The 25,368-nt window shown below is 37.9% G+C and overlaps 1 protein-coding gene across 2 annotated transcripts in view; it reads right to left on the minus strand.

Moving 5' to 3' along the window:
• Nucleotides 1–2,016: 2,016 nt before the first annotated feature.
• Nucleotides 2,017–25,368, minus strand: part of PARP8 (poly(ADP-ribose) polymerase family member 8) — a 120,311-nt gene continuing 96,959 nt past the window's right edge. For both annotated transcript variants that reach the window (XM_058828075.1, XM_058828073.1), the window contains 12 exons: nt 21,877–21,969; nt 16,565–16,690; nt 14,891–14,956; nt 13,513–13,580; nt 13,156–13,204; nt 12,334–12,446; nt 12,095–12,167; nt 11,062–11,131; nt 9,010–9,086; nt 7,977–8,046; nt 4,030–4,114; nt 2,017–3,397 (listed from right to left, as the gene is read on the minus strand). In XM_058828075.1, coding sequence (XP_058684058.1) covers nt 3,295–3,397; nt 4,030–4,114; nt 7,977–8,046; nt 9,010–9,086; nt 11,062–11,131; nt 12,095–12,167; nt 12,334–12,446; nt 13,156–13,204; nt 13,513–13,580; nt 14,891–14,956; nt 16,565–16,690; nt 21,877–21,969 — 993 coding nt within the window. In that variant the 3' untranslated portion in view covers nt 2,017–3,294. The remainder of the gene's footprint in view (nt 3,398–4,029; nt 4,115–7,976; nt 8,047–9,009; nt 9,087–11,061; nt 11,132–12,094; nt 12,168–12,333; nt 12,447–13,155; nt 13,205–13,512; nt 13,581–14,890; nt 14,957–16,564; nt 16,691–21,876; nt 21,970–25,368) is intronic.

Genomic DNA, 25,368 nt, shown 5'->3' on the forward strand with positions numbered 1-25,368 from the left:
AACCTTTTCACCATGAGGAGGGCTTGCATTCTGTTGTAAGACGTTGCAAGTAGTTAGAAAGTTATTTACCAAGAACTCCCTTGGTTGCTCTATACTGGGTATGGTGACAGCAATGCCTTAATGGAAATTTCTACCAAGAGAAATGGCAGAGCCTGAGGCTCTACTTGCTTTGATTAAAAGCCATCTGTGGAAAGCCTGCATCTTTTACAGCATGAGTTACAATGACTGGTCCATCACCAATATGTGTGCATGGTAACAGAGGAAGGGAAATGCAAAGGCTTTGGGCATAACACAGGGTCTTGCTCAAATGAGTCTGGAATTTTTACTTTTCATCCCCTGGAATTCATGTTAATGTAAGTTATTTGGAAGTGTTTGGCTACATGCAACTTCCACCTTCGCGTAAAATCCCAAAGGACAAATCCTTTAAAGAAAATCTTATCCTCAGGCTTTTTCATTCAATTCCTTTGTGATAAGTCTTTGTTTCAGCTTTGATGTTTCCTGCATAAGGATTATTTATTTTTGAGTAACAGATGCCAAGTGAGCATCCCTCCTTCCCCTCATCTTTTAAAAATAATGGGAACTAAAATGTTGTTAAATAATCTGAAGATTCAAATTCACCTGCAAATAATACAAAGCCTTGGAAGTTTCTCATTAATATAATGGCTAAAGAAAAACGTGACTGAGTTTGTGGCCAAAGAATTTTGCTCTGGTTCAACTGCTGTTTATCTGTGACACTGGGCTTGTGTCTGCACTGTAGCCTAGTGACACATTTTCAAGTGGCCCTGTTGCCCTGAGCACGGTGCTGCCCCACACTGCCACAGGCTGTACATCCCCATGCTGCAGCTTGGTTCTGCCAGTCCATTTTCCTGCCATGTACTGCGTGGGACCTGAGCTGCTAATGCCATTTTGTCCCTTCAGAACTACCTTTTTTCCTGAAAGGTTTTGCCCTCTTCCACTGGTTTGTAATGCCTGTGCTTGTCACATTCTACCTCTTACTCTTGTTCACTATTCCTTAAGTCAGTCACCTCAGCACTCCCTGAGATAGGCACCTTACAACAGCAAGGCCTCCATACAGCCTGGAATCCTGCTTTCCCCCACACTGTCCCTTACTGTGGTTCATCCATTTAAAACAAACCTCTGAGCAGCCTTAAAATCTGGCAGTGATGTGTTTTTCCCTTTGCTGTCCTGGGGTTGTACTTACAATGGCACCATGCATGACCAGTATTAAAACCCCACAATGCAAACAGAGGTCGACTCATTAGCTACATTTCAGATTCCTTCCTTCAAGGGTTTAATTTCTGACCCTGCTATAAGCTTGAGGGGATGGGGAAGATGATTGTTTACTTGGCTTCTCCAGTTCACTCATGGTCATGTCTCTTTCCTCCTAGTTTTTTTGTAAGAGGCATCCCAGAGTGGTGGACTATCAGCCCAGCAAATAATCATAGAACATCTTTGTGGATTGCTTCCAATTTCTTTTTGTCAGGCAAAACAGAGTGATTCAGAAACATATGGCAGGACCATTACACAGAGATGGTCATGCCAAGGTTTCAGCTCCACTTCTGAATTATTTTGACTTTTAGCAGTCACACAACCTATGGCAGTCCTTATGTAGCCAGACAAATTTCAGGAAACCTCTTTGTTTCAGGAAGTTAACCTGTGTCCCAACATGAAAGACAAGGGAGTAGCGCTTTTCTAATTTAGAGGTCCACCAAATAAGGGTGCAAGTCAATGGAACTAAAAGCAAAACGGGTATATGCAAACAGAATTTGCTTTACAAGTTTGGATATGAGCCTAGAAAAACTAAAACTAAAGTAACTAAGTGTAGAATGCTAAAATACAGCTCCAGGTATATGCTCCTAGGCCAAATACCACTGTTTTACTTGTAGGGCACGTCAACTGCAGCAAGTAACACAGGAGTGTAGCATGAACTAGAAAGAAGGAACCACCCATTACAGCATACCTAATTCAGTTCAGTTTAAAAGAAACAAACACACCTGTGCTCTGTTGTGCTGTTATTTGGTGCTTTAGTATCTTTATTATGAAAGTAACATAAGAGAGGTTTCAGTCTATTTTTGCTTTCTGAGGTGGCTTGTAGTAGTTGCACAGATGGGTAAGCTGAATTGCTCTCCATATTCAATGGTGTGGTTGATGCTTCAGGATAGCCACCATGAGGGCTGCCAAGGGCATTCAGCAGGGCACAGGGTATGCTTTTTGTCTTGGAGACTGGACCCTTCTCTATCTGTGTTGCCATCCTACTCACTTGGAAAAAACAGTTGTTAATTTAAAAGACAGAGATATTTAAATCGATTTCTTATAGCTTAGAAATTAATTAATAAAACTATTTTACCAAGACAAAATCAGGAGAATTTTGCATTTGTATATATTTTCTGGTGCACCAACAATCAACTCAACCATGTAAAAGCCTTAACTCAGCACATACTTTAAAATATGTGGATAAATTTCATCACAGAGCAGTTTCACTGAAGTTAAGATGCAAACATTAAAAAACCTTGTTGATCTAATGAAATTGTAAAATCTAGTATATAAAAACAAAAATTCTAAAAAGGAAATTAACAGCTTTAGGTTTTCCAGGTGTTTCCTAGGCTTGTATAATTAAAAAATGCAACTGAGCTGCTTAATGGGTAAGACAGTGTTTCAGAGAAGATAAAGAAAGCTAAATATATACCATCACATTCATTTTGCTTTGTTTCACCCAGTAAATAAAAAATGCATTGTTGTTTCACCTTTGAGTTTAAATGCTAACTGCATTTGTGTAAAATAAAAAGAATCAAAGATAGCTGCAGGTAACCATTCTCTTCAATTTTACATGTTCCAGACAACCTTTTATTGTGTTTTAATACGAGAATATTTTACTTATTGCAAAGTATCCTGTATAATACAGGTGCTCCGCTATAAAATCTTCTCTCTTACTTGTAATTCATTCTAAATTTAAAATATCAGTATACAGTACTAAAACTTCCAATTGAAGCTTAGTATAAAAATATGAGCACAAAAGTCCTTTTTAATGTCTGTTTATTGTGAGCAACCCAAATGCCTGTTTAATTATTAATTGTTTTAGTATAATAATAGACTTTGCACCCCTGCAGTTGCTAATTGATACCATCTCAGGTATTTTGATGAGATACGAAATACTAAGTAAGAAAACAGTAAGTATTCAAATGGTTAATTTGCTTAGTGTAGTAATAATAAATTAGTTTTTTGCATCTTCTTCAGTTCAAAATCCAGCTTTGAGACTGAGGAAGGCTTCACATCAATTAAATAAGAGTGGTCCTTTTAACCAGTAGCAGTTTGATTGCCAATGACTCGAAGAATCTCTTTGTGAATGTTTGGTTCCTGTGTATTTATACTTGTATCACCCACTTGACCATCTTCATAACTAAAAAAAAAAAAAAAGGTACAGAAAATAATATCATATTAGTGTTTTATTAATCTATGTAGAAACATCAAAAACTCTCGTTCTCCAAGTGCTTATTCCATATGTTAACATTTTTCTACTGAAGTGCTCTGCTGTGCTTCATCTTTCTATGCAGATCCTAAATTCTGGAGAGTGGCAGGTAGTAAGGCTGCCATTCTCACTGAAGCCCTGAGGCTGAGTAAGCCACTAGGACCCAAAGGGGAGAAGTGTTATGTGAAAGAGAAATGCTCACAAGCACAGACAGGAAGCCTTCAATGAATTCCTCAGCTTAAATACATACAGCCAAATAGAAATTATGTCTCACAATACATGGACAGACTTACTGTAACATGAAGTAATGCCATTGAATAGGAAAAATTATGAATTCTCTGTTCATTTGTACTAAAACAAGACATCTACTAAACCTTTGACACTAGCTTATCCATACATTTCTAGCACAAGTAAGTACAGTGAAAGATAAAAAATGCAGGAATAATAAACAGAATTAGGAAGAAATTTCTTTTATCTACTTTAATTACAACTACTGGAACATAAGAAACATAAGAGAAAGATCTAGTATGAAGCTGAATGTTTAAGAGAAGCTTTGTACTCACACAAAGAAAAATCTTGTACACACGTGATCCGTGTTGGGAACTACCCATATCTCCCCATGTTTGTGCAGATCAGGTGAGGTTATCACTATTGGAGAAAGAATAAATTTCATAGTGATGAAACATGCCTGGAAAACACTGCTTTATAAGATTCTGGGTTTTATACATTTTAAATAGTCTTTCAGGAATGTGCAGATTTCCTCTACATGTCTGTACTGCAGCGCAGATTTTGAGTTGGATGCTAGTATGAAAAGGAAGATGAACTTAATTCTTGTTTCCAAAACACACTTTTCTGAAAACACAGATGCTTGATGTATGCAAATTGTTAAATGGAATTAAAAAATGCATTTATTAAAAACTGAAGTTAAAAAGCCATAGGACTGTTAAGGAGGGTCTGAGACATCCAGTCAGCATTTAGAACAGATATTTGTGTTTGGTGATGGCTGATCCAAAACCAAGATGCTTAAGACAAAGCCTGAAACTACTATGTGGTGAATTTCGGATGTGCAATATTACCAAATACTTAAAACAAGTAGCAATTATGACTCAAGACATTCAAAAACCTTGCCAAAACTTACTCTATGTATTTGATGATAGGTTGTTTACCAGCACAATGAGGACAACACAGGAAAGAAAGCTTTTTATTGCTACATAGAAGCTATACCATCAATCTGCATTTGAAGATATCTAACTATATGCATTTGAAGAGCATCCTTCTGGACAAGTTGTCCAGCTGTGGGATGAGCAGGTTCATGGTATGGTGGGTGAAGCACTGGCTGAGGGACTGAACCCAAAGGGTTGTAGTGAATGGGGCAGCATCTGGCTGGTGACTGGTCACACCAGTGGTGTTCCTCAGGGCTCCATTCCAGGGCAGCTCTGTTCTGTGTGTTTTTCCACCATCGGGATGCAGCAGGTAAATGCACCAGTAGCAAATTTGGTGATGATCCAGACTGGGAGGTGCTGTGGATTCTTTTGAGGGACAAGAGGCCTTTGCAGAGGGATTTAGATAGGTTGGAGCATGGGGCAATCTTAAATGGGGTGAAATTCAACAAGTCCAGGTGCTGTATTCTGCACCTGGGATGGAGCAACACCAGGCACAGGGGTAAAGTGGGAGAGGAGTGGCTGGACAGCTGCAGAGGGAGGTGGGACTGGCTGGTGCTGGGCTCAGTGTGGCTCAGCAGTGCCTGGGCAGCCCCGAGGACAAACCCCATCCCAGAGCACCGAGCACAATCACAAACCCCATCCCAGAGCACCGAGCACAAACCCCATCCCAGAGCACCGAGCACAAACCCCATTCCAGAGCACTGAGCACAATCACAAACCCCATCCCAGAGCACCGAGCACAAACCCCATCCCAGAGCACCGAGCACAAACCCCATCCCAGAGCACCGAGCACAAACCCCATCCCAGAGCACCGAGCACAAACCCCATCCCAGAGCACCGAGCACAAACCCCATCCCAGAGCATGGAGCACAAACCCCATCCCAGAGCACCGAGCACAATCACAAACCCCATCCCAGAGCACGGAGCACAAACCCCATCCCAGAGCACGGAGCACAAACCCCATCCCAGAGCACCGAGCACAAACCCCATCCCAGAGCACTGAGCACAAACCCCATCCCAAAGCACCGAGCACAAACCCCATCCCAGAGCACCGAGCACAAACCCCATCCCAGAGCACCGAGCACGGCACACCCGGCCCAGAGAGGGGATGGTCCCGCTGGGCTCAGCCTTGGGGTGGCTTCAGCCTGGTCCCTGCTGGGCCCTGCAGATGGAGGAGGATGGGAAGGTCCTTCAGTGTGTCCTGAGCTGGTGGGAGGGCTGAGAAACATGTCCTAGAGACTAATGGAGGAATTTGGCTTGTCTAGTTTGGAGAAAAGGAGGTTGAGGGTGACCTCACCACTCTGCAGCTTCCTGAGGAGGAGAAGGGCACAGGGAGGTGCTGAGCACCTCTCCCTGCTAAGCAGCCACAGGATGTGTGGGAATGATTCAAAGCTGTGCTGCAGGAGGTTTAGACTGGACATTTCGAAGCATTTCTTAACTGAGAGGGTGGTATGCTGAGTTAGACTGGGGTAGAGAATTTTCTTCTCGCTGAATGGCATGGGGCATTTTTTGATTTGTACTGAACACAGTGTTGATAATATAGAGATGTTTTTGTTATTGCTGAGCAGGGCTCACACAGAGCCAGCCAAAGCCTTTTCTGATTCTCATACTGCCATGCTCCAAGAAAGCTGGTGATTCATGGGAGGTTGGGAGGAGACACAGCCAGGACAGGTGACCCCAGCTGACCAAAGGGATATTGCAGACCATGTGGCATCATGTGCAGTATATGAAGTAGGGGAAGGAAGGAGGAGAGGAGGGTACGTTGGGAGTGATGGTGTTGGTTTTCCCAAGTAACTACATGGGCTGGGCTCTCTTGGAGATGGCTGAACAGCTGCCTGCCCATTGGAAGCAGTAAATTTGTCTTGCTTTGCTTGCGCGCAGGTCTCTTGCTTTCCCTATTAAGTTGTCTTTATCTCAACCCACTGCCTTTCTGGCTTCTACCCTTTCTCTCAGCCTTGCTGGGGAAAAGTGAGTGAGTGGCCTGTGTACGGCTTGGCTGCTGGCAGGGGTCAGCTAGTCAAACCCTGGAACAGTCTTCCTACCGAGTGATTGGTGTGCCTAACCTGTCAGTGTTTAAGAGGCATTTAAATAATGCTCTTAATGACATGCCTTAATGTTTGGGCAACCCTGAACTTGTCAGGATTGGACCTGGGTGACAGTTGTAGGTTGCTCACAACTGAAATAGTCTGGTCTATTTTATTCTAACACTAAGGTAACTACATGCATATTCAGTTTTGATACTATTTATTTCATGAATTACAATTTTTAACAAGTGTTTCTTGTAAATAATTTTACATAAAATCTTTATGTAAAGATTAATTATATTAATCATCTCCCCTAAACTACGTTCTCTACACAGAGAAATGAAGTGAATATGAAAGCTGCAAAATGTATTTCACCAAATATTTAAAATTCACTCTTGTAATATTGGTAATTCATTAATAAGTGCAAGGAAAGAACATGGATAAAAATGTCCTTGTGAAAGATGTAATTTAAATTTAAAAATTCAGGCATTTAAGGCCAAGTAATTAATTTTTTTCCTTATTGAAGTTTTAGAATGAAATTTCTGTATTTTTCTGTAAAGTTCAAATTGCATTTTCATGTTGACTGACAGATCCTTAGTCATATACAACTGAAAGCTTCTATTTTGAAGTAACACATTTTATACCTTCTGTCTTAGTTTTCAGTTTTTAAAACAAAGAAATAGTCCAAATGATGACCAAATCGGTTTAATATAATTTTTAAGACTAGTTCTTAACTACAGGTGCATTTCTTATTGAAATGTCACAATCTGTTCTCAAAACCTGCTGAGGTTTCACTACTTATTAAAAGAATAGCCAATTCAAGAATGACTGTTTGCAAGCATTAGATTTTAACTTCCATAAATTTACGAAGAAAACAAAGAGAACATAATGGTTGCCAGATGATCAGTATGCTTGACAGAGAAAAATTATTTGGCATATATTTCCTATATGAAAGGTGGCTTTTTTCTGACTTTTATATGTTTATGGCATTTGTCAAGGGTTTGCAAGAAGTCAGTGCTTCAAATAAAGGACATTGGTCTTCTTGATGGCTCAGGAAGAGGATCATATTTGAAACACAGAACAGATGATCAGTCACTGTATGTATATGATATTCCATGACAATTCCATATTTGCTACAGGTTCTGTTCAAAGAGGGGTGATGTTCTTACTTAAGCATTAAGGTCAGCTGCTGAGCACGTACTCCTACACCTACCAGTAGTTTCTCACCTAAACAAGCAACTAAAGCTCCCACTGATCTGCACCCTGTAACCTGTGCATCCTGTGGCCATGACTGAAACAGCTTCACAAGGGCTTTCAGCTTACCTTCACATAAGGCTATGCATTTTAAGTTACGGCTTTGCAAAAATTGTGACTGCTGTCCTTTCTTCTGTGACTGAGATGTAAAAAAGCGAGAAAATAGAATTAGTGCAGTAAAACAAACAAAGTCAAAAAAGCAACAAAGGAGACAGCTGCTATTTTTAGTGGTTTATTAATGAACAAAAGTAGAGGCAATCTTTCTATAATGTCTCTATCTTATTTCTAAATGTAATAGAATTTATTTTAAAAAACCCTATTACTTATTAGCATTATTGCAGGAGAAATTTGAACTCCTTTATCCAGAAAAATAATATCCAAAAATCCCTAATTGTTACAAAATTAAAGATATTATCAGAAATATCAGTGTTACTGATAAACAAATTGATATCAGAAAAGAAAAGGAAAAGAAAGGTGAATTCAGTAACTAATTCTTTGGTCACCACCCTTTTATTTTATTTGCCTTCCTACTTCTGAGAGTTTCTACTGGGACATACCAATCTATCTGCAAAGACAGATTATTCTGTAATCTCTATATGCTAATCATAGAGACAGATGTAATATTTCTTTCTTGAAATTTAGCCCTATGCACAGATGCTCTGAGTCTGCTTTAGATACAGCAGAATTTTAATGGTTCAGTACGTAAAATTTGGGGAAAAAAAATAAATTACTTGCTATAAATTAAATGCTGCTCATTTCTCAGCAATAACCATTCTCAAGTTCTTTTGCATTATTGTTGTGGAAGTCTAAAAATCAGAAGGCAAGGGGTTGCTAGAGGTCATAATGAAACCTGTATTTCATCTTTACTCTCTTCCTAAATTATTCTGCTTGGAAAAGAGCAGCACAAGATCTGCACTATGTTCCCTAAATTTTTACTAGAGCAGTTGGGCTGTATTTGATATTTGCAGTCTCTGAAGTTGTTGATTTCATTCAATGCAATAACACTGGTAACTTGCACAAAGGAAATATTACCTCCCTTTCAGTTACTTAGCTCCCAATAATAAATCCCACAAATCTTCCAGAGATGGTTGCTGTACCATACCTGTGATGTATTACCACCCTTACTGCCTGAAGCTGGTTCATCTTTAGCTGACACCTTCTGCTGCTTCTTGTTCATCCCTAGGAATATTAAAATCATGTAAGATACTCTGGCATATAAATACCATAAAAAGCAGAGTTAAGTCTGAGAATGGAAGAGGTAGCACAGTGCGAATCCCACTCTTCTGCATGGCACTCGAAAAGCTCTGCCACATAATATCACAATATAATTCCTGTAAATTACAGGTACCTCTGGTTGTATTGAAAAGACCTTATCAAAGTCAAGTTAGCATTAAGTAGATGATAAACCTGAGCTTAAATGCCACTGAATTCAGATCAGGAATATTCATATGTGGCAGCTTAACAGGGTTGTAGGTCAGCATGTCCCCAGTCTACTTGACCCTAATCAGGCTGAAATAAAAGTCTGATTTACTGTGGGTGGGAAGGCAAAAATCACAAGAGAAAGAACTTTAGATATCCATCTTTAGCACTTTATGGAATTTTATTAAAAATTTAATTAATTTGTATGAATAAGCAATTTAAGTTTTGAAATCTACCTTAGTTTGATCCTTTTATCTACACATAAAATATTAAATTGTCAGTCACATTTGATCCAATTCCATCTCAGAAATTGAAACATCTACATTTGTCCCTTAGACCTCATTCATATTCCTCATGTTGGTTTATAAGAAATTCCTGTTTTGCATGATCCTATGGGCTTCCTTGAGTTTTCAGCGTCCTGTATTTCACTGAATAGTGGAATGGTTTTAGCTGGAAGGGACATTAAAGATCATCTTGTTCCAACCCACTGCCATGGGTAAGGACACCTTCCACTAGACCTGGCTGCTCTGAGCCCCATCTAACCTGACCTTGAATACTTCAATTATTTGGCATTTTGCAAATATGACTGAATTATGTGGAAGTCTAACTCTTTGAAGGAACAGAATGTGTAGGACTCCTTTATGTTCTGTATTGGCATCAAGGATTACATACGTCAGTGGAACACAAGCCTCCTTTCTGGAGGATACAGGATGGAAGGGGCCAAGACAGGAAGAGAGGGGAGCAATAACACATTGAAGTTGACAAAGCAGTATTGTCCAAAAGGAAAAACATTTTGTTAGATAATGATACTTCAACCAGTACATTTAGTGAGACCTAAGAAGCCTTCATACTCCTGTAATCTCTGAAAAGCTAAAAGTGCATCTAGAGTTAACTGATGTTGAAGTTCCTCAAATAGTAGCTCCAAAAGTTGAGCTCCTAAAACATGACCTAGAAACACTGAGTATCAGAAAGAATAGCTAAAACTCTCAGAATCATCTACAGGCATAAGAACACACAAGACACTATAAACCTGCACTTTCAAGAAATGCAAATACCCCATACCTAACGAAGAAAGTCACCATGTTTTAAAATACCTTCAATTTCTCAATGTACACATCACATCTGTGTGTCTTGTTTTTAGTGGGTTTTTTTTATTATTTAACTCTTACATGGAAACTCTGCACAACTCACTTTAGGATTCACTAGCGGGACAAATGATATTCCTTCTCCTCAGGCTAAAACAAACATGCTGAACTGTACTTTCTATGTAATCCTAATATGGTGATACTTGGGAATACTCCTAAATATACAGTATTGAACATGTCTATTGATCAATACTTGTTTTGTCAGATCAAGTTGTGAAAGACTATGAATTCATACGTAAAGCTAGATGGACTTAGGCAGGTATTATTAAAAATCACAAGTTGGATTTTAGCTGAATTATCAAGACCTGCTCTACTACATACAGCGTTCAGTATTAGCTAATATTTACTTCCAGCACAGTTTGAGAATTCTAAGCAAAAATAAGGACAGTATTTAACAAGGGAATTTTCAAATTTCTTGTTATTTATATATTAAAAAAAAAAGATTTTCTCTTTTTTGAATAAATCAAATCATGGTTGACAAAGATTAAATTGAATACAATGTTTTAAACAGTGAAGCTGTTTAGAAACAGCTAGTAGAATAAGATACACCCCTATATTTCTCCAACTTTAGAGTGATTTATAAATATCACCTGAGTAACCAAATGATATGCTTGACAATGGACTAAGGTAGATTCCACTTCCAAACATTGCACCATGGAGCTGAAAAAGAGCAGAGGGATTACTTAGCATTAATTTGGTTACCTGAACAAAATAGTAATAATTACAGGAATAGGTCATAATGCATTTGCTCACAGGTTTATTGACAGGTAAATAACAGTGTTCAAAGAAGTCTTTTAAAAAATCATGTCCTCAGTATAAAACTAAAATAGATAGATAGATAGATAGATAGATAGATAGATAGATAGATAGATAGATATAGATAGATAGATCTTGGAAACCATGTCCAAACAAAAAAAAAACAGATGCCCAAACAAAATTTTACTTAAGATTTATATATAAAATTGTGGGTTTTGTTTTTAAATCTAGCATTACTACGAAGGACGCCTACAAAGAGTGTTTCTTCACATGACCAGATACGCCAAGGTACATGGACTCAGCTCTGGGGAGAGCTGCCAAAACCACAATGCTAAAATACTCTGCATTATAGCTTCCAGTCCTTCTGTAGTGCCTACTTTGCTCTGCAATAGTGGTCTCCTGATGATTCAGTCTGAGAAGTCTGCACTAGATCCCTCCTGGCCAGCGCATTTCATGCTTCTATTCCCAAAGAAATCAAAGACTCAGAGAGAGTGCTGCAAGCCCAGTTCCTAGAACTCTAGCATGTTTCTGGATCCTGTTACACGGAGACAGTTTAGGCAGCTCTGACTTTCACTTGCAACTGCTCTTAAGCAGTACCGAGTGAAGCCTCCTGGAGGTGCTGCTCTGCAACATAAAACTGAAACACCGATTCCCACAAAGGGATTTTCTCGACGTTTTAGCAGACACATTACTTCATCTTAATTGCATCAGAAAAGTACTTTTTCCAGGAAACAAGATGGTATTTGAAATCATCCATTTTTCCAGCTATTTGGCTACCAGAATTAAACCCCCTAAGAACTTGCCAAAGCTAGTATGTTACCAGCCTGCTAAAATCTAGGTTAGCTAAAATCCATTTTGTCTATTTACCTGCAGCCTCGTATTGGAAGCAACAACTAAACCGTTCCTCAGGATGGAATGCCAATTTTCAATGTGTGAACCACTGAATAAAATGAAAAAGAAAGCGGTATAATTCACAGTGTAAAATGCAAAATTACATCAGAAATCCTTTAAAACAGTGGATTCACAGCTGCAAACCTCAAATGCCAGACGCAAAAAATAGCATGGCATTTCAGTAACCTTTGGTTATTATGAATATATGTACTCACTGAAATGCAAAGGTACTTCCGTAGAGATTTTTAGCAGCTCGGAAATTGGATTCTTTGGCTGGTGGACTGCTGAGAAGAAGGAACTGGTGGGGAGTGTGCATAAACTTCAGTTGCTGTAAAATATAAGAGTGCACATGTGAAGAGAAGTTGATTAACATGAAAGTACTGCAGTTCTCTGATGGCAATCCTTAAGGTATCGTGCTTTTCCACACAATACACAACTGTATCACAATAACTACATGAACTAAGTTGAAACTGGTCTCACTTCCACAGTTTAAAGCTGAAATCAAACAGTAAAAATTACTTTCAGTTTATGAAACATAACAGAAATTTTTGAAACTAGATTTCAATTTAAAATGGCTCTAGTAATGAAACTGAACAATTTCATCTTAGTATTCTGGTCAGAGCTATCTTTGAATTAATGTTATTTGGAAGGTTGCATATTACTACACCCTTAATCAGGGATTATATGTGGCTCTCTTACTGCATCATTTTAGTGTGCACAGCTTTTTGTACAATTCTGCATATAATATTCCATATGGTAACAAAAAAAATTGATATTTCTCTCAATCTCAGATTACAAGGTAGACATCTGAATTTGAGCTACTCACCTCAAATAGGTTTTTTATGAACATTTTTCCCTTGACCTATTTCAGATATTCACATATTTCTACAAATCATGACCTGAAACTGCGTTCTCTATTAAAGTCCATGCAATCAGTTTGAATGCAGGCACCTGTGTTTCACTAGTATACTCCCACCTAAGATGCTAATACAAGCCATAAAAATCAGAAAATAGTAAGAAAACCCACAGACACTTACCCTATTCACTGGTAGCTTCACAATATGTGATCTATTACTAGAAATAACCCTAAAATAAGAAACAGATGTATTAGACGTGGTAACCAAACCTAACTTCTTAAAAATGTGTTATGAATGGCAAGCACAAAGCACCCAGCTGCAAGCCTCTAAATCTATCAGATGGAAGTAGGCCAAACCTTAACTAGAAAATGAGATCAGAGGACCCAGATGAAGTCCAGAAACAGTCCAGAATAGCTGCAGTTGAAAGTACCGATGTTAATTATTAGGCTGACCTTATACGACATTACATTGGTTAAGTGATTATTCATTACAAACGATACTTTAATAATTATTATCTCATGTGAATCAACTTTATACCATTGCAGAAGAGGATGTGCAAGCGGGTCTTGTTTATCCATCTGCTTCTTTATTTCCAAGTAAGGTGCCTAGAAAAGAGTAATTATGTTATTTCTAGGTTGAATTTTGTATGTTACATTGCCCATGATTTCATCTATTAAAATGAATGCATGGGACTCATTATTTGCTTTCAATTGCAGTTTTACTGATATACAGCATAGTAGAGTTATAAATGTGTTTTGACAACAAGAATTAATATAGCAACTATTTTCCCTGGAGTAAGATAATAAGCATATAATTAGCATCAAAATGACTATATTATAGAAAACATTGGTGATCTCAGGGAGAACAGCAGAAGACATCTATTTTTGTGTGGCTCTTGATTAAAAAATTGGACTGGAACTTCACAAAATTAAGTCTCTCAAAGAAACCCAAAATAATCCACTTCAGTATTTTTAACTATTTCAAGGTATAAATACAATATATCAAATCGCAATTTCTTTGAAAACCACTCTTGATTTCAATCACAATGCAAAGCATCCCTTTAAAACTCATTAGTCCAAGGATAAACTCATTAGTCCAGGAATTGTTTTAACATTTAAAAAACCCAGAATGGTAACTATTTTTTATCTTTAAAAGGCATAATAAGCAATGACAGAAACACCCAATTTTTTAAATTTTTACAAGATGTTAAAAAAAATAACAAAAAAAATGTGAATTTCAATTTTCAATTTATTTTATTCCTCTCCACATTCTTCACTCAAGAATCCCAAAGTATTTTGTGAATGAGCACACAGAGCGAGATTGAAAACCGTTGTGAGGATACATTTACATAGCAGTTGGAAAAGCAAGATATATGGAAGAGATTTAAACAACAAATTATAATCAGCTGGGTTGCTTGGGAAAGGAGAATAAAAACAAACAGAAATATGACCATCAAATATGCCATAAGAAATAATATGACAGGAAACCCTAGAAACCCAACCTTCCAAGTCCCCAACTATACTTAACTGATTGAGAATTTTGCTAAAATGGAAATATATATCATGTAATTTGGAATAACATTCAGAACACTGACACAAGATCAATTTCTTTTGCTTTGGAAGGTCTCTGGCTTTGATATGTCCAGAAATTCAGCAGCTGGTGATCACCTCATTACAATGTCTCATTCTTCTATTATCTTTTATTTAAACTTCAAAATATCTGAGTTCTACTTCATTACTTTTATTTAACTGGCATGAGGGATAGGTTTCTTATTTTGAATAAACATTTCAATATTATTACACTTATATAGGAGACAGTTGATACTATTGACTTCCAAACCCATCATAAGCAGGCAATACAAACATCTTTCAAGTTCTAGAAACTGATTAAGTTAGGTAAATATTTTTAAATTTACCTGTGTCATTTCTCTGATGGAAGTGATACTGTCCAATGCTTTCATGACTCGGTCATAGTTCTTCTTCTGATGTGGTATAAAATACACAAGTTCAATGAGTATCAGTCTTTGGCTCTAAAAAAACCCTGAATTCTTTGTGTGTATAAAACCAAAGCTAAGAGAAATGCTGGGCAAATAAATTCTTTCAAACATTTCTAACCATTACCTTTCTTCTAGGTTGTACACAGACTCTCATTCATCAAGCAGAGAAATTCCTTGAAAAAATATTGTTATGATCTTTCTTTGAATTACATTGGGATCTCCAAAACACTCAAAAAAATCAGCTGGTTTTTAAACAAATATTTGTAACTAAACACAGTTATTTGGACATTGTGCTCTTGAGGTAAATAATTCAGTGGCTCAAACAGATTTTAAACTAAATGTGTATAAACAGATGTGTTTGCTTTGCTAGCAGGTCTATAAAACTTCATAGATCCTTCTGTGGTCCCTCTGCCTCACCCTGATCTTTGCTGACCTACTGCTTGGGAATAACTCCCAGACAGCTTCACCTATAATGAGTGAACAGGCTTAACAGTCCATGCTTCACCACTCCACATGACGTCACCCTCAGCATCTCCACACTGTTCCTGTCTTCAGGTTTTGCCAACACACTACAGAACACCTCAGTCTCTCCTGAGAAAGAACTCCTGCTAGGTGGCCTTTGTTTAGAAAGAGTGAAATGCATCCCAGCACAGGACATGCCAAGTTCTCTTCTATGCCTTTAGGGAGATGGAATATTCGTGGCTCGAGGGCTGTCCTGAAAGGCAGTATTTGGAATCCAAGAAGCAGGTAATACTAGGACGATTCTTTACTTCAAAACTGATGCTTGTACAAAACTCAACTATCAACATCTGATAAAATTACATACAAGGAAATAACTGCTTGCAGTGAGAAAATGAGATGACAGCAATGACACTTCTAAGAATTAAAAGATGGACCTATATCTCTCTAAGGCAAACTTTCTTTTTGACATGTGCAACATGTCCAATGTGCACATTAAGTGAAAGACACTAAGAATATAAAATTTTGCATCTAGAACTTTCCCTTAGAAGAACTTCTTGGTTTTAACATAAGCTACAGTTTTGTCATGGTTTAGGGATGGTATTCTCCAATTTAGTGTTCCCACTGAAACCAAGCACTGCTCACTGTCCCCTTCCCCCTCCTCCTTCCACTTTCCCCCTGCTGTGGGATAGAGAACTCAGAGGCACAGGTTGAGGTAAGAACAATCAGCTTGAAACAGCAATGAGATAAGAAAACCAGCAACGAACAACATCCAACTGCTCCATCTACCAAGTAAAATGGCAACTCTTTTCCCTCTTTTCCCTGGAAGAGACTCCCTTCCCCCTGCTCCCAGCAATGATATGAGCTGGTATAGAATAACCTCTTGGTCTTAGCTATGCCCCATTCTTGCTACTGCGAAAATTAACCTTGTCCTGGCCAGAACCAGGACAAGTCTATATTCAAGTACTTTTTCAGAGTCAATAAATAGGAGCTGCAAAGTTTTGAAAACACGCTTGTGCTATATTCTGGAGCTATATCACATAATAAAGGAGACTCCTCCATGAGAAGTCTTTGCTTTAAAATCTCATGTATTACTAAAACCCAACGATGATATAATTAAAGGTAGCTACTTACCCTGGGGTTAAAGGCCAGCATCTGAGGATCATTAGGATCAACTACAGAAGGATATGGCTCAAAAATGACAACTTTCCTAGGTGATTCTAATGCAGACCGACACATAGATACTAACAGATCAACCACCTGGGGATAAAGAAAGACATATTTGTTATATATTATATTCAAAATATGTACTTTTATATTGTATCTTACAGTCTGCCTTTTTTTTTTTTTTTTTTTTTTACACATTACAGATATATTGTATTTCATTGTTACCTATATTGCCCAAACTGTGTTATCCACAAGAGATAGTTTAAGACTAAATTTTTTCACTGACCTCAACTGAGTTTGGTTTCAGCCATGTCACATTATTCCACGTGCATGTAAATAGAACCAGTATCTGGTCCTAAAAGTATTATAATATCAAATATATTGCTGGATGTATTGCTTTGTCTTGTGCACACATGTGAATTCCTGTACCAAATTTATTCACTAAGGAAATGAAATTGCCAGCAGAAATTTGTACAGACATGCCAGCAAAATTATTGCTCAAGAATAAGGAATCATCTGTCAAATTTGTACCACTTTCTGCTCTTCTCCTGAAGACTGTAATCACAAAAACACTTGAAAACATTGCTTCTGCTAAAGCCAGAATACTGCAATGATTTAACAGTCATCTGCACAGCTCACACTGGGGCATACTCTTCTTTCCATCCTGTTGTACAAAATTATAACACTTTGAATATCTATGATTTGCACAATTTCTCCACAGGATTGTGCACGCAATGTGCACATAGACATGTGTGCACAAAAGCACATATACCACTTAGACACAGATAGCCACGTAATTGTTTCAAAATATGTAATTCAGAAGTTAAAAATAGAATACAGCAATAACAAACATGAGAGAAAGCAGCTTTCTGGCAGCTATGAAATATAAATCCAGCTCATAATGAAATCCAAAATTACTACATTAAAAAGTAACTGCAGATTAACTTATTTGCCCGTGTTTTTTCTGTACCTTCTGAAAACAGTTCTGTGTGAAAACAGACTTTTCCGCAAAAGAAAGGAAAAGCTGAGACAAGCTGGAGTTAGAAGATATCCCTTGTTCCCTCCACAACTCCACACAGATCAGATATTATCTCACAGCTCACACTCATCTAGAAGATTTTCTACATCTGTCATTGTATCTGATCATTTGGATAGAAAAAATTATGGTCCTTTAGAGAGCCAGAATGAAAATAAGAATAACGATGAAAGGGAAAAAGAACTCTGCTGTGGTGAGTCATATAGCTGCCATTCTCCTCCTCTGCTCCTTCAGCATGAATGGACAATTTTCTCCGTCAGTTTTAATATAGTCTGTTAGTTCCAGTTACTAAATAGCTCACATATATTGAAAAATGAAATTACTTAAATAATGATCCCTTCCCCAATGGCTCTCTGATTACTTTCCAGTTTATACTAGCTGTATGTGTGATGAATGTTTCAAAATAGGGCATATGCACCAGCATTTATAAAGGAGATCAGCAACCAGATCAGGCAGCAGTCCTGCCCCTGTGTAAATGTATTACCGTGAAATTGAGCATGAGTTCACCCTGCTTCTGAGAAGTACTTCTCAGTCTGCTGTCACAAACCACTGCTAGGGAAGAGCTGTTTGAGTCCACAGATCTTTTAATGCAGAGACTCAAAGCTGTCCTGCTTTATCATTTGCATGATGGAATACTATCTAAAACCGGCACAGTTCTACTCAAGACACTATCCCTAACCCCTCCTTTAAACAAACTGCTGACTCCTAGATTGTTTCCAACTCTGCTCTTTTTTTTACACTTTATTTCCCCTGAGGTCATCGTTTTGAGTTGATGCAGTGCAAAACAACTTAAACTGGGAGGTGCATCTAATAGAAACCTTATAATACAGCCTTGCATATGCATTCCTTGGGAATAGGAAGTGCTGTGGATCTAGCAGATGTCCTTAAAACCGAGGGTGAACTCCTCCTCAGTTGGAGGTGCTGAAGTGAAGAAGTAAGGATTAAAATAGTTGCATGAAGGACAACACCTGCTGATGACAATTCCTCTTGTGACATCAGTCCCTCAGACAGCGCCTCTTACTCTCAAGAGACTCTTTACATGGAGTAAGAACTATCAAGAAATCAGTCATCTAATTTTCAAGCATTTTGCCTACATGACTAATACAAGGCAAACTGAGTTCAGGCTGGAAAGTTTTAGAAAGGACAAACACTTATTAAGGAGAAGCCACTGGACTATTTGGAGTGACAAAGTAGGGTTGTGCACCCTAGGAAACTAGCTGAAAGCACAGAAGACAAAACAGGATATGATTTCTAATGATGGGAACCTGTATTTAGGCTTCTTCAGTAGACAAAATGATTTGGAGGAAGATTGATCAGACAAAATGTGGAGAAATAACCACTGTGCTGACAGTTTATGCTGTGATTCACACTGTCCTAAACTAATGACAAAAAGAGCTCAGATGGATCAAACTCTAGAACTGATAAATTCTTTCTGCAAACAGGAATGGGGGTTCAGCCAGACCCAAAAAAATGAGCTGGCTGCAATACCATCACTAAAGTGAAACTTAGCAGAAGTTAGCCACCTAGGTCCAATGGGACAACAGACAAAACCTCTTATCTAACGCTTTTAAGCACTCTTAAGGTTGAAATCACTTCAGAACTCTACAGTAAAGCTCTGTAAATGCAGAGGTACTCCAGAGATCTAGAGCAAGCTCTGCATATACCTGCAACACTGATACTTACATAAAACACTGAGTGAGAGCTAACCAGGGCCACCCCTCCTCTACTTACTTAGCTCTATTTAAAAAGGGTTATACCTAATTCTTTACTAATTTTAGGAAAGCAACCTTCCAGCTGTTCAAAAAGTTATTCAACAGGACCCCCTGGAAAACTTTGCCAGGGCAAGGGAGCAGATCAGAGATGGCAGATCTTGAAGAATGCCTTCCATAGACTGCAAGAGCTCTCAATCCCTGTGTGTAGGAGATCAGGAAAGGAAGACAAGGTGTCAGCATGGATGACTCCAGACCAGCTGCTAAGACTAAAAGAAAATAAGGCAATGCACAGGCAGTGGCTGCAGGGATAGATATTCTGGGAAGAATATAAGGACATAGCCTGCTTGTTGTATAATAATTATATTATATATTTTATAGGATGGAGTGAGGGAGGCCAAGGTGCAACTGGAGATGAACTTGACAAGAGATGCAAAGAATAATGAAGAGGTTTGTGAAGGCACATGAGCCAGTAAAGGAAGGTGAAAGAAAGTGCACCCCTCTCTGAACACGACTGGCAAAATGGTAATGGCAGACAATGAGAAGGCCAAGGAACTTGACAGCTCTTTGCTGTCTTCACTCGCAGTCTCCTCTTCACACACCTCTCAAGTGGATGAAGCTCAACACAGAAAGCAGGGAAGCGAAGTGCTTCTCATTGTCAGTGAAGATTAGATTTGAGTGCCCCTGAGGAATGTGAACATAGAGACACCTGATAAGATACATCCCAGAATCCTGAGGGAACTGGCTGATAGAGCTGCCAAGCTATCTCTCCACGCTAACTCAAGGAAGAAGGATCTGGGAGTGCTGTGGGTGAGAGGCTGGACATGCCCCGGCCATGGCACTCACAGCCCAGAGAGCCAAACGTGTCCTGGGCTGCATCCAGAGCCCCGTGGGCAGCAGGGGAGGGAGGGGATTCTGCCCCTCTGCCCTCATGAGAGTCCACCTGAGCACTGTGTCCAGCTCTGGGGTCTCCAACACAAGAAAGACCTACACCTATTGAAGCAAGTCCAGAGGAGGGCCAATAAAATGATCAGAAGGCTAGAATGCCCTCCTGATGAAGACAGGCTGTGACAGCTAGGGTTGTTCAGCCTGTAGAAATCGAAGGTTTTTGGGAGACCTTATTGCAGCCCTTCAGTACTTAAAGAGGGATGATAAGATGCGGAAAATCTTTTTAGGAGAACCTCTTGTGATAGAACCAGGGGTAAAGGTTTTATACTCAAGGAGGGAGATACAGACTACTTATAAAGAAGATTTTTATAGTGAAGGTGATGAAACACTGACACATGGTAGATTCCCCCATCCTTGGAAATATTCAAGGTCAAGTCAGACAGGGCTCTGAGCAACCTTATCAAGTATATGTTTTCCTGGCTCATGGCAGGGCATAGGACTACATGACCTTCACAGGTCACTTCCAACTCCAGATATTCTGTGATGCTACAATTCTAAATGTACATGTACTATAACATGTGCCTGAATTAAAAAAAAATAAAAATAAAAATTCTCACAGGACTTCAGACTGAGGAAAAAGTGGGGCTTCATCTGCACAGCTCCTTCCATTTCTTACAAGCCTAAACTGTTATCCCAATATTTGGTATCTAGATACTACAAATATAGCTATCCAATGGTCTTCAGACATCAGATGAAGAGCTGGTGTTCTGATTCCACAGTCATATTCTCAAGTGAGGAAGCTGGTCAACACTGCTCTACCTTTCTTCCTTTGAGGATATGCTCATGGTTGTATTCAGGTACCAGTGGCTATACTCACTAGTGCTAGTTAAAGTTAAATAAACTGAAGATTTGGTCTTCCAAAAAACCCATGTTGCTTACTACGTAGCAGCACGGTAACCAGAAAATTGGACACAAGGGCACTTTTCTTAAGATGTGCAGATTTTTACCATAAGATCTTGAAGGGACATTAAACATAAGATCTTCTAACTTGCGTTTTTAATGAAACATTAGGTTAGTGACTTGAAAATTCAAATTCAAAATACTTTAAAAAAACAATGATAGGGTTATAACTACATCAGTAACTGAATTTAGAGTCAGGAAGCAGACTTCTATTAAATTCCTGCTCCTTGAGAAGAAGAAAGAACCCTATGTAGCAATATCAATAATGACTTTCCCACTGCTATGTAATGATCAAAACAACAGATGCTTAGTGGATCCCTGCATCCCAAGACCATGAAGAGGAAGTAACTTATTAATTGCATGAGACTAGCAATGGCTCATTAGATGAAAATAAATGTGAATTATCTCCAAATTACAATGGCTGCCTTTATTAACAACCCAGGTGACCTAATTGAATACAACTGGGCACGAAAACACAGTTACTCTAATTACATGGAAGCAAAACAATGGAAACCCCTCATTAGTACTGTTTGAATACACCACACATAAACCACTACATTTACAACTATAACAGTGGACAAATAAATATTTACCAAGCAGTACTCCTATAGTGCAGACAAGTCAAAATCCATACTGGAAGAGACTGAGAGGACTGAGTAAACTACAGAAAAGGTAGATAATCTTACCTGTGCCCCAGTTGCAATTTCATCAGCAGCTTCATTCATCACTCCTAATGTTTGGAAAGCAAATACACAGAGTTCCCGTTCACAAACAGTGGGCTATAAAAAGAAAGAAAGTTAATTTTATTTTTGTTCTAATTTGAGTTCTAGCTTTTAGCATGTCATATCTATAACAAAACCCAAACACAATTAATTCTAATTCTTCATATTTTAACTGCAACATTAGTTTTAAATAATGAATACATATCAATTATTGAGGAAGATACATTAGAGAAACATTTTAATAACCTGAAGAGCATGAGCAAAGAACTCTAAAACTCCTAACTACTCAGAGAGGCTAAATTTAAAAGAAATCCCAGCACAGTTACAAAACCAAAATTTCAGGCATACTACTCAAATGTTTTTAAGACTGTCTACCCGAAAACTTCCTACATAATTAAACTTAATGGAGAACAAATCCTGAAGCTAATGGAAGGAGGTTCATTCTTCATAGTTTCTTACACTGCTGTTCAGAACACACATAAAAATCTGATCTGGAAGACAAGTTTCTTGAAGAGGCTATTTTTAATTTTTGACAATCTAACGAATTATTGGTAGACTATAAGAAAATCCATTACATTTTGACAGCATAAACACTACATTTTGAAGCTTACTTATTTTAAGAAATAAAGTTACTTCAAATCTTTTTTCAAGTACTAAACAAAAAAAATAAAAATCCCTTGTTTTTGAACTAGCTTTTGCCTATTAAAAAATAATTCACAATGTCATCATAAATAAAAAAACATTATTGAATCTTCATATTGAGTGTGAACTGAACATTTTGCCTCCATAAAGCAAACAACGCAGAAGTAAAAAGAAACACAGCTTTAGGTAACGAAAATAAGTATGTCTTCATGGTGTCTTCCGAAGTGTTTACAACCCTTACAGCAACTCCGTCTTATTTACTGAAAGATAATTAGCAGACCAACTTTTTAAAGGTTCAAGTAATATCACACAATGAATTGTTACAAATATTCAAAATGAACAAATAGTTGAAAGAAATACAAATTAAAACATTCCTTAAAACTACCCAATAAACACAACCTTTTATGACAATGTTGAAAACAATCAAAAATACTTCTTGGATACTATTTATTTGAATGCATAGTATTAAACCCTAGCTTATTGAAATTTAAACTTATCTTCGTAACTAAAAGTTGTGTGATCACAACTCTAGTGAGTACAAAAGCATTTGTAGCAGTATCCTTTGAAGTTCAAGCCACGGCATCTACAAAGCACTTGCAGAAATGAAAACAATAATTAAACACACAAATAAAACCTAAAAATTTAGATGAATTCTGTTTCAGGCAACAGCTTTGCCAGTAATACACATACTGCTGTACTTGTAGCCACTTGCCTTGCAGCACTTGAAACATTAATTTGCTGGGTTTCAAAGATTCAAGACCTCAATAAACATCTGAAATCTTCTGGATTGATACATTCTCACTTCATTTGCTTTACAAGAGCTATCATCTTTCAAGCCCAATAGTGTCACCCATTTGATTTAGTTTATCTGCCATGTTACATTGCATTAGGCAGCAGATGAAGCCAAACATGATCAGATTCATTGTGCCATGGCAAGCTGGACAAGAAGTATCTATTATTATCATTATTCTTGGGTTTTCCACATTTAGAAGGTCATTGAATCATTTGTTTAGTTGGGGTAACTATCACAATCAACAGTATTTACAGACTTCCTTTATTTCAGAGCAAGGAATAACTCTGGAATAGCAGAGCAATCTAAGTTTGGCCATGCTTGTCATGAAGAAAATTGTGAGAAAATACTTGTTTTTGATATTTTATTTACAGTCTCAGCAAAGTAAGTTACCCTGAGACTTAACAACGGCAAAAGGAACATACAATTTGCCACCATTTCTCTTTTTCCTGCCTCTCTGTTATGATCCCCAAAGTGTCTGAGCATCTGGAGAGGGAAGCTAGGAACAGCCATTGCACTTATCCTTGACTTTCAAAGTTGTTTTGTTTTGGTTTGTTGGATTTTTTTTTAGTTTCATTTTTTGTTTTGTTTTTTGGGGTTTTTGATTTTTGTTCTTTTTTTGCCTCAGGCTGACACTGGAGAGCTCGAGATATAAGGACAAGCAAGTCATCAGAACTTCATCACTAAAGTGGAACAGATACTTCTGTTAGGGTCTATAAAATTCTTCTCATTTTGTGCATTTGATGAACCTTTCTGTCCACCACATATTTTGTCAATACAACACAATGGGGAAAAAAATCCCAACCCTTCAGCTAAAGGGACATTTCTGTCTGTCTTCATATATCTAGCATGGATGCCTTTTAGCCCACACGACAGTCAGTTTAAAAGTACTTTTGAATTCTGTTTCTGGAACTTATCTCAGCTTAACAAAATAAGACGTTTTTAACTTAAATTTCCAACAGGTGTTACCAATTGTATTCCAAGAGATGTTGCTATGGCCATTTCAGTGTCCTCTGCTATAGTCACTAGTTAAGCTCAACCTTTTATATTATTTAAATCCCTACAAAATGAAAATACTAGCTTGCAATTAGGAAGCAAATGTTTGAGGGGCTCTTGTTTGTCACACTGTGACTTACCTATTCAGTGTTACATTTCCTTACTTATGTTTTTCCTGCAATTGTGTATGCTAGAACCAATGGAAGCATGAAAACTAAGTTAAAAAATCATTTATAGAAGGCAAAGTTTAAAGAAAACTGCAAGCTTTATGCGAAAACTGGAATTCAAGGCTGTTCCTACTCTGCTGCTAATGTTTGCATATTGATAGTGTGTTTCCCTTTATGGCGTCAGCTCTTCTTTTGTCATAGGATGTGAGCCCTTGGGACAGGAACAGCATTGTTCTGACTTCAGATTATAAATATGAAGAATGTCCCTAGCCACACTAAACAAACAAGAGCATCACTGACACATTTATAAAAGCTGTCTTGTTCCAATGTCATCTTTGGATACTCTTACTTTGGTTCATTTATATATAAAATTCAACAAGCTAAACTTTCTAAGAATTTTTGTGTCTGTACATGAAATATAGATATGCTCTTACTGATGTGGAATTTACAGCCACAAATGTACAGATTAATCACTATTTCTTGGATTACTATCTTCCACTGTTTTCAAGGGGAAAATACACAACAAAATAGGGCTTAGATACTTGAACATTTATTTTGCAATATTAACTTCATCCTAGGTGCACGCAGCTCCACAGATGACAACCACCACCTTGAGGATATGAGCTGACTGGCTGGGGAACTTTGTCGCTCACTTCCTGAAGAAGGCAAATGAAATTCCCCTCAACAACAGCAGCTACCAGGGTCTCACACAGACTTTACTGTTCCTCTTGAAAATAGAAAATTAACATAAAACTGTTGGTCTTCACAGAACTATTAGTTAAGTGAAGATCACTGGTGCTGAAACACTATTAGGAGGATCATTATTCCAGTAGGGAAAAACCAGAAAAACATAAGACATGG

Source organism: Poecile atricapillus, chromosome Z (genome assembly GCF_030490865.1).
Source record: "Poecile atricapillus isolate bPoeAtr1 chromosome Z, bPoeAtr1.hap1, whole genome shotgun sequence".
NCBI classification, from domain to species: domain Eukaryota; kingdom Metazoa; phylum Chordata; class Aves; order Passeriformes; family Paridae; genus Poecile; species Poecile atricapillus.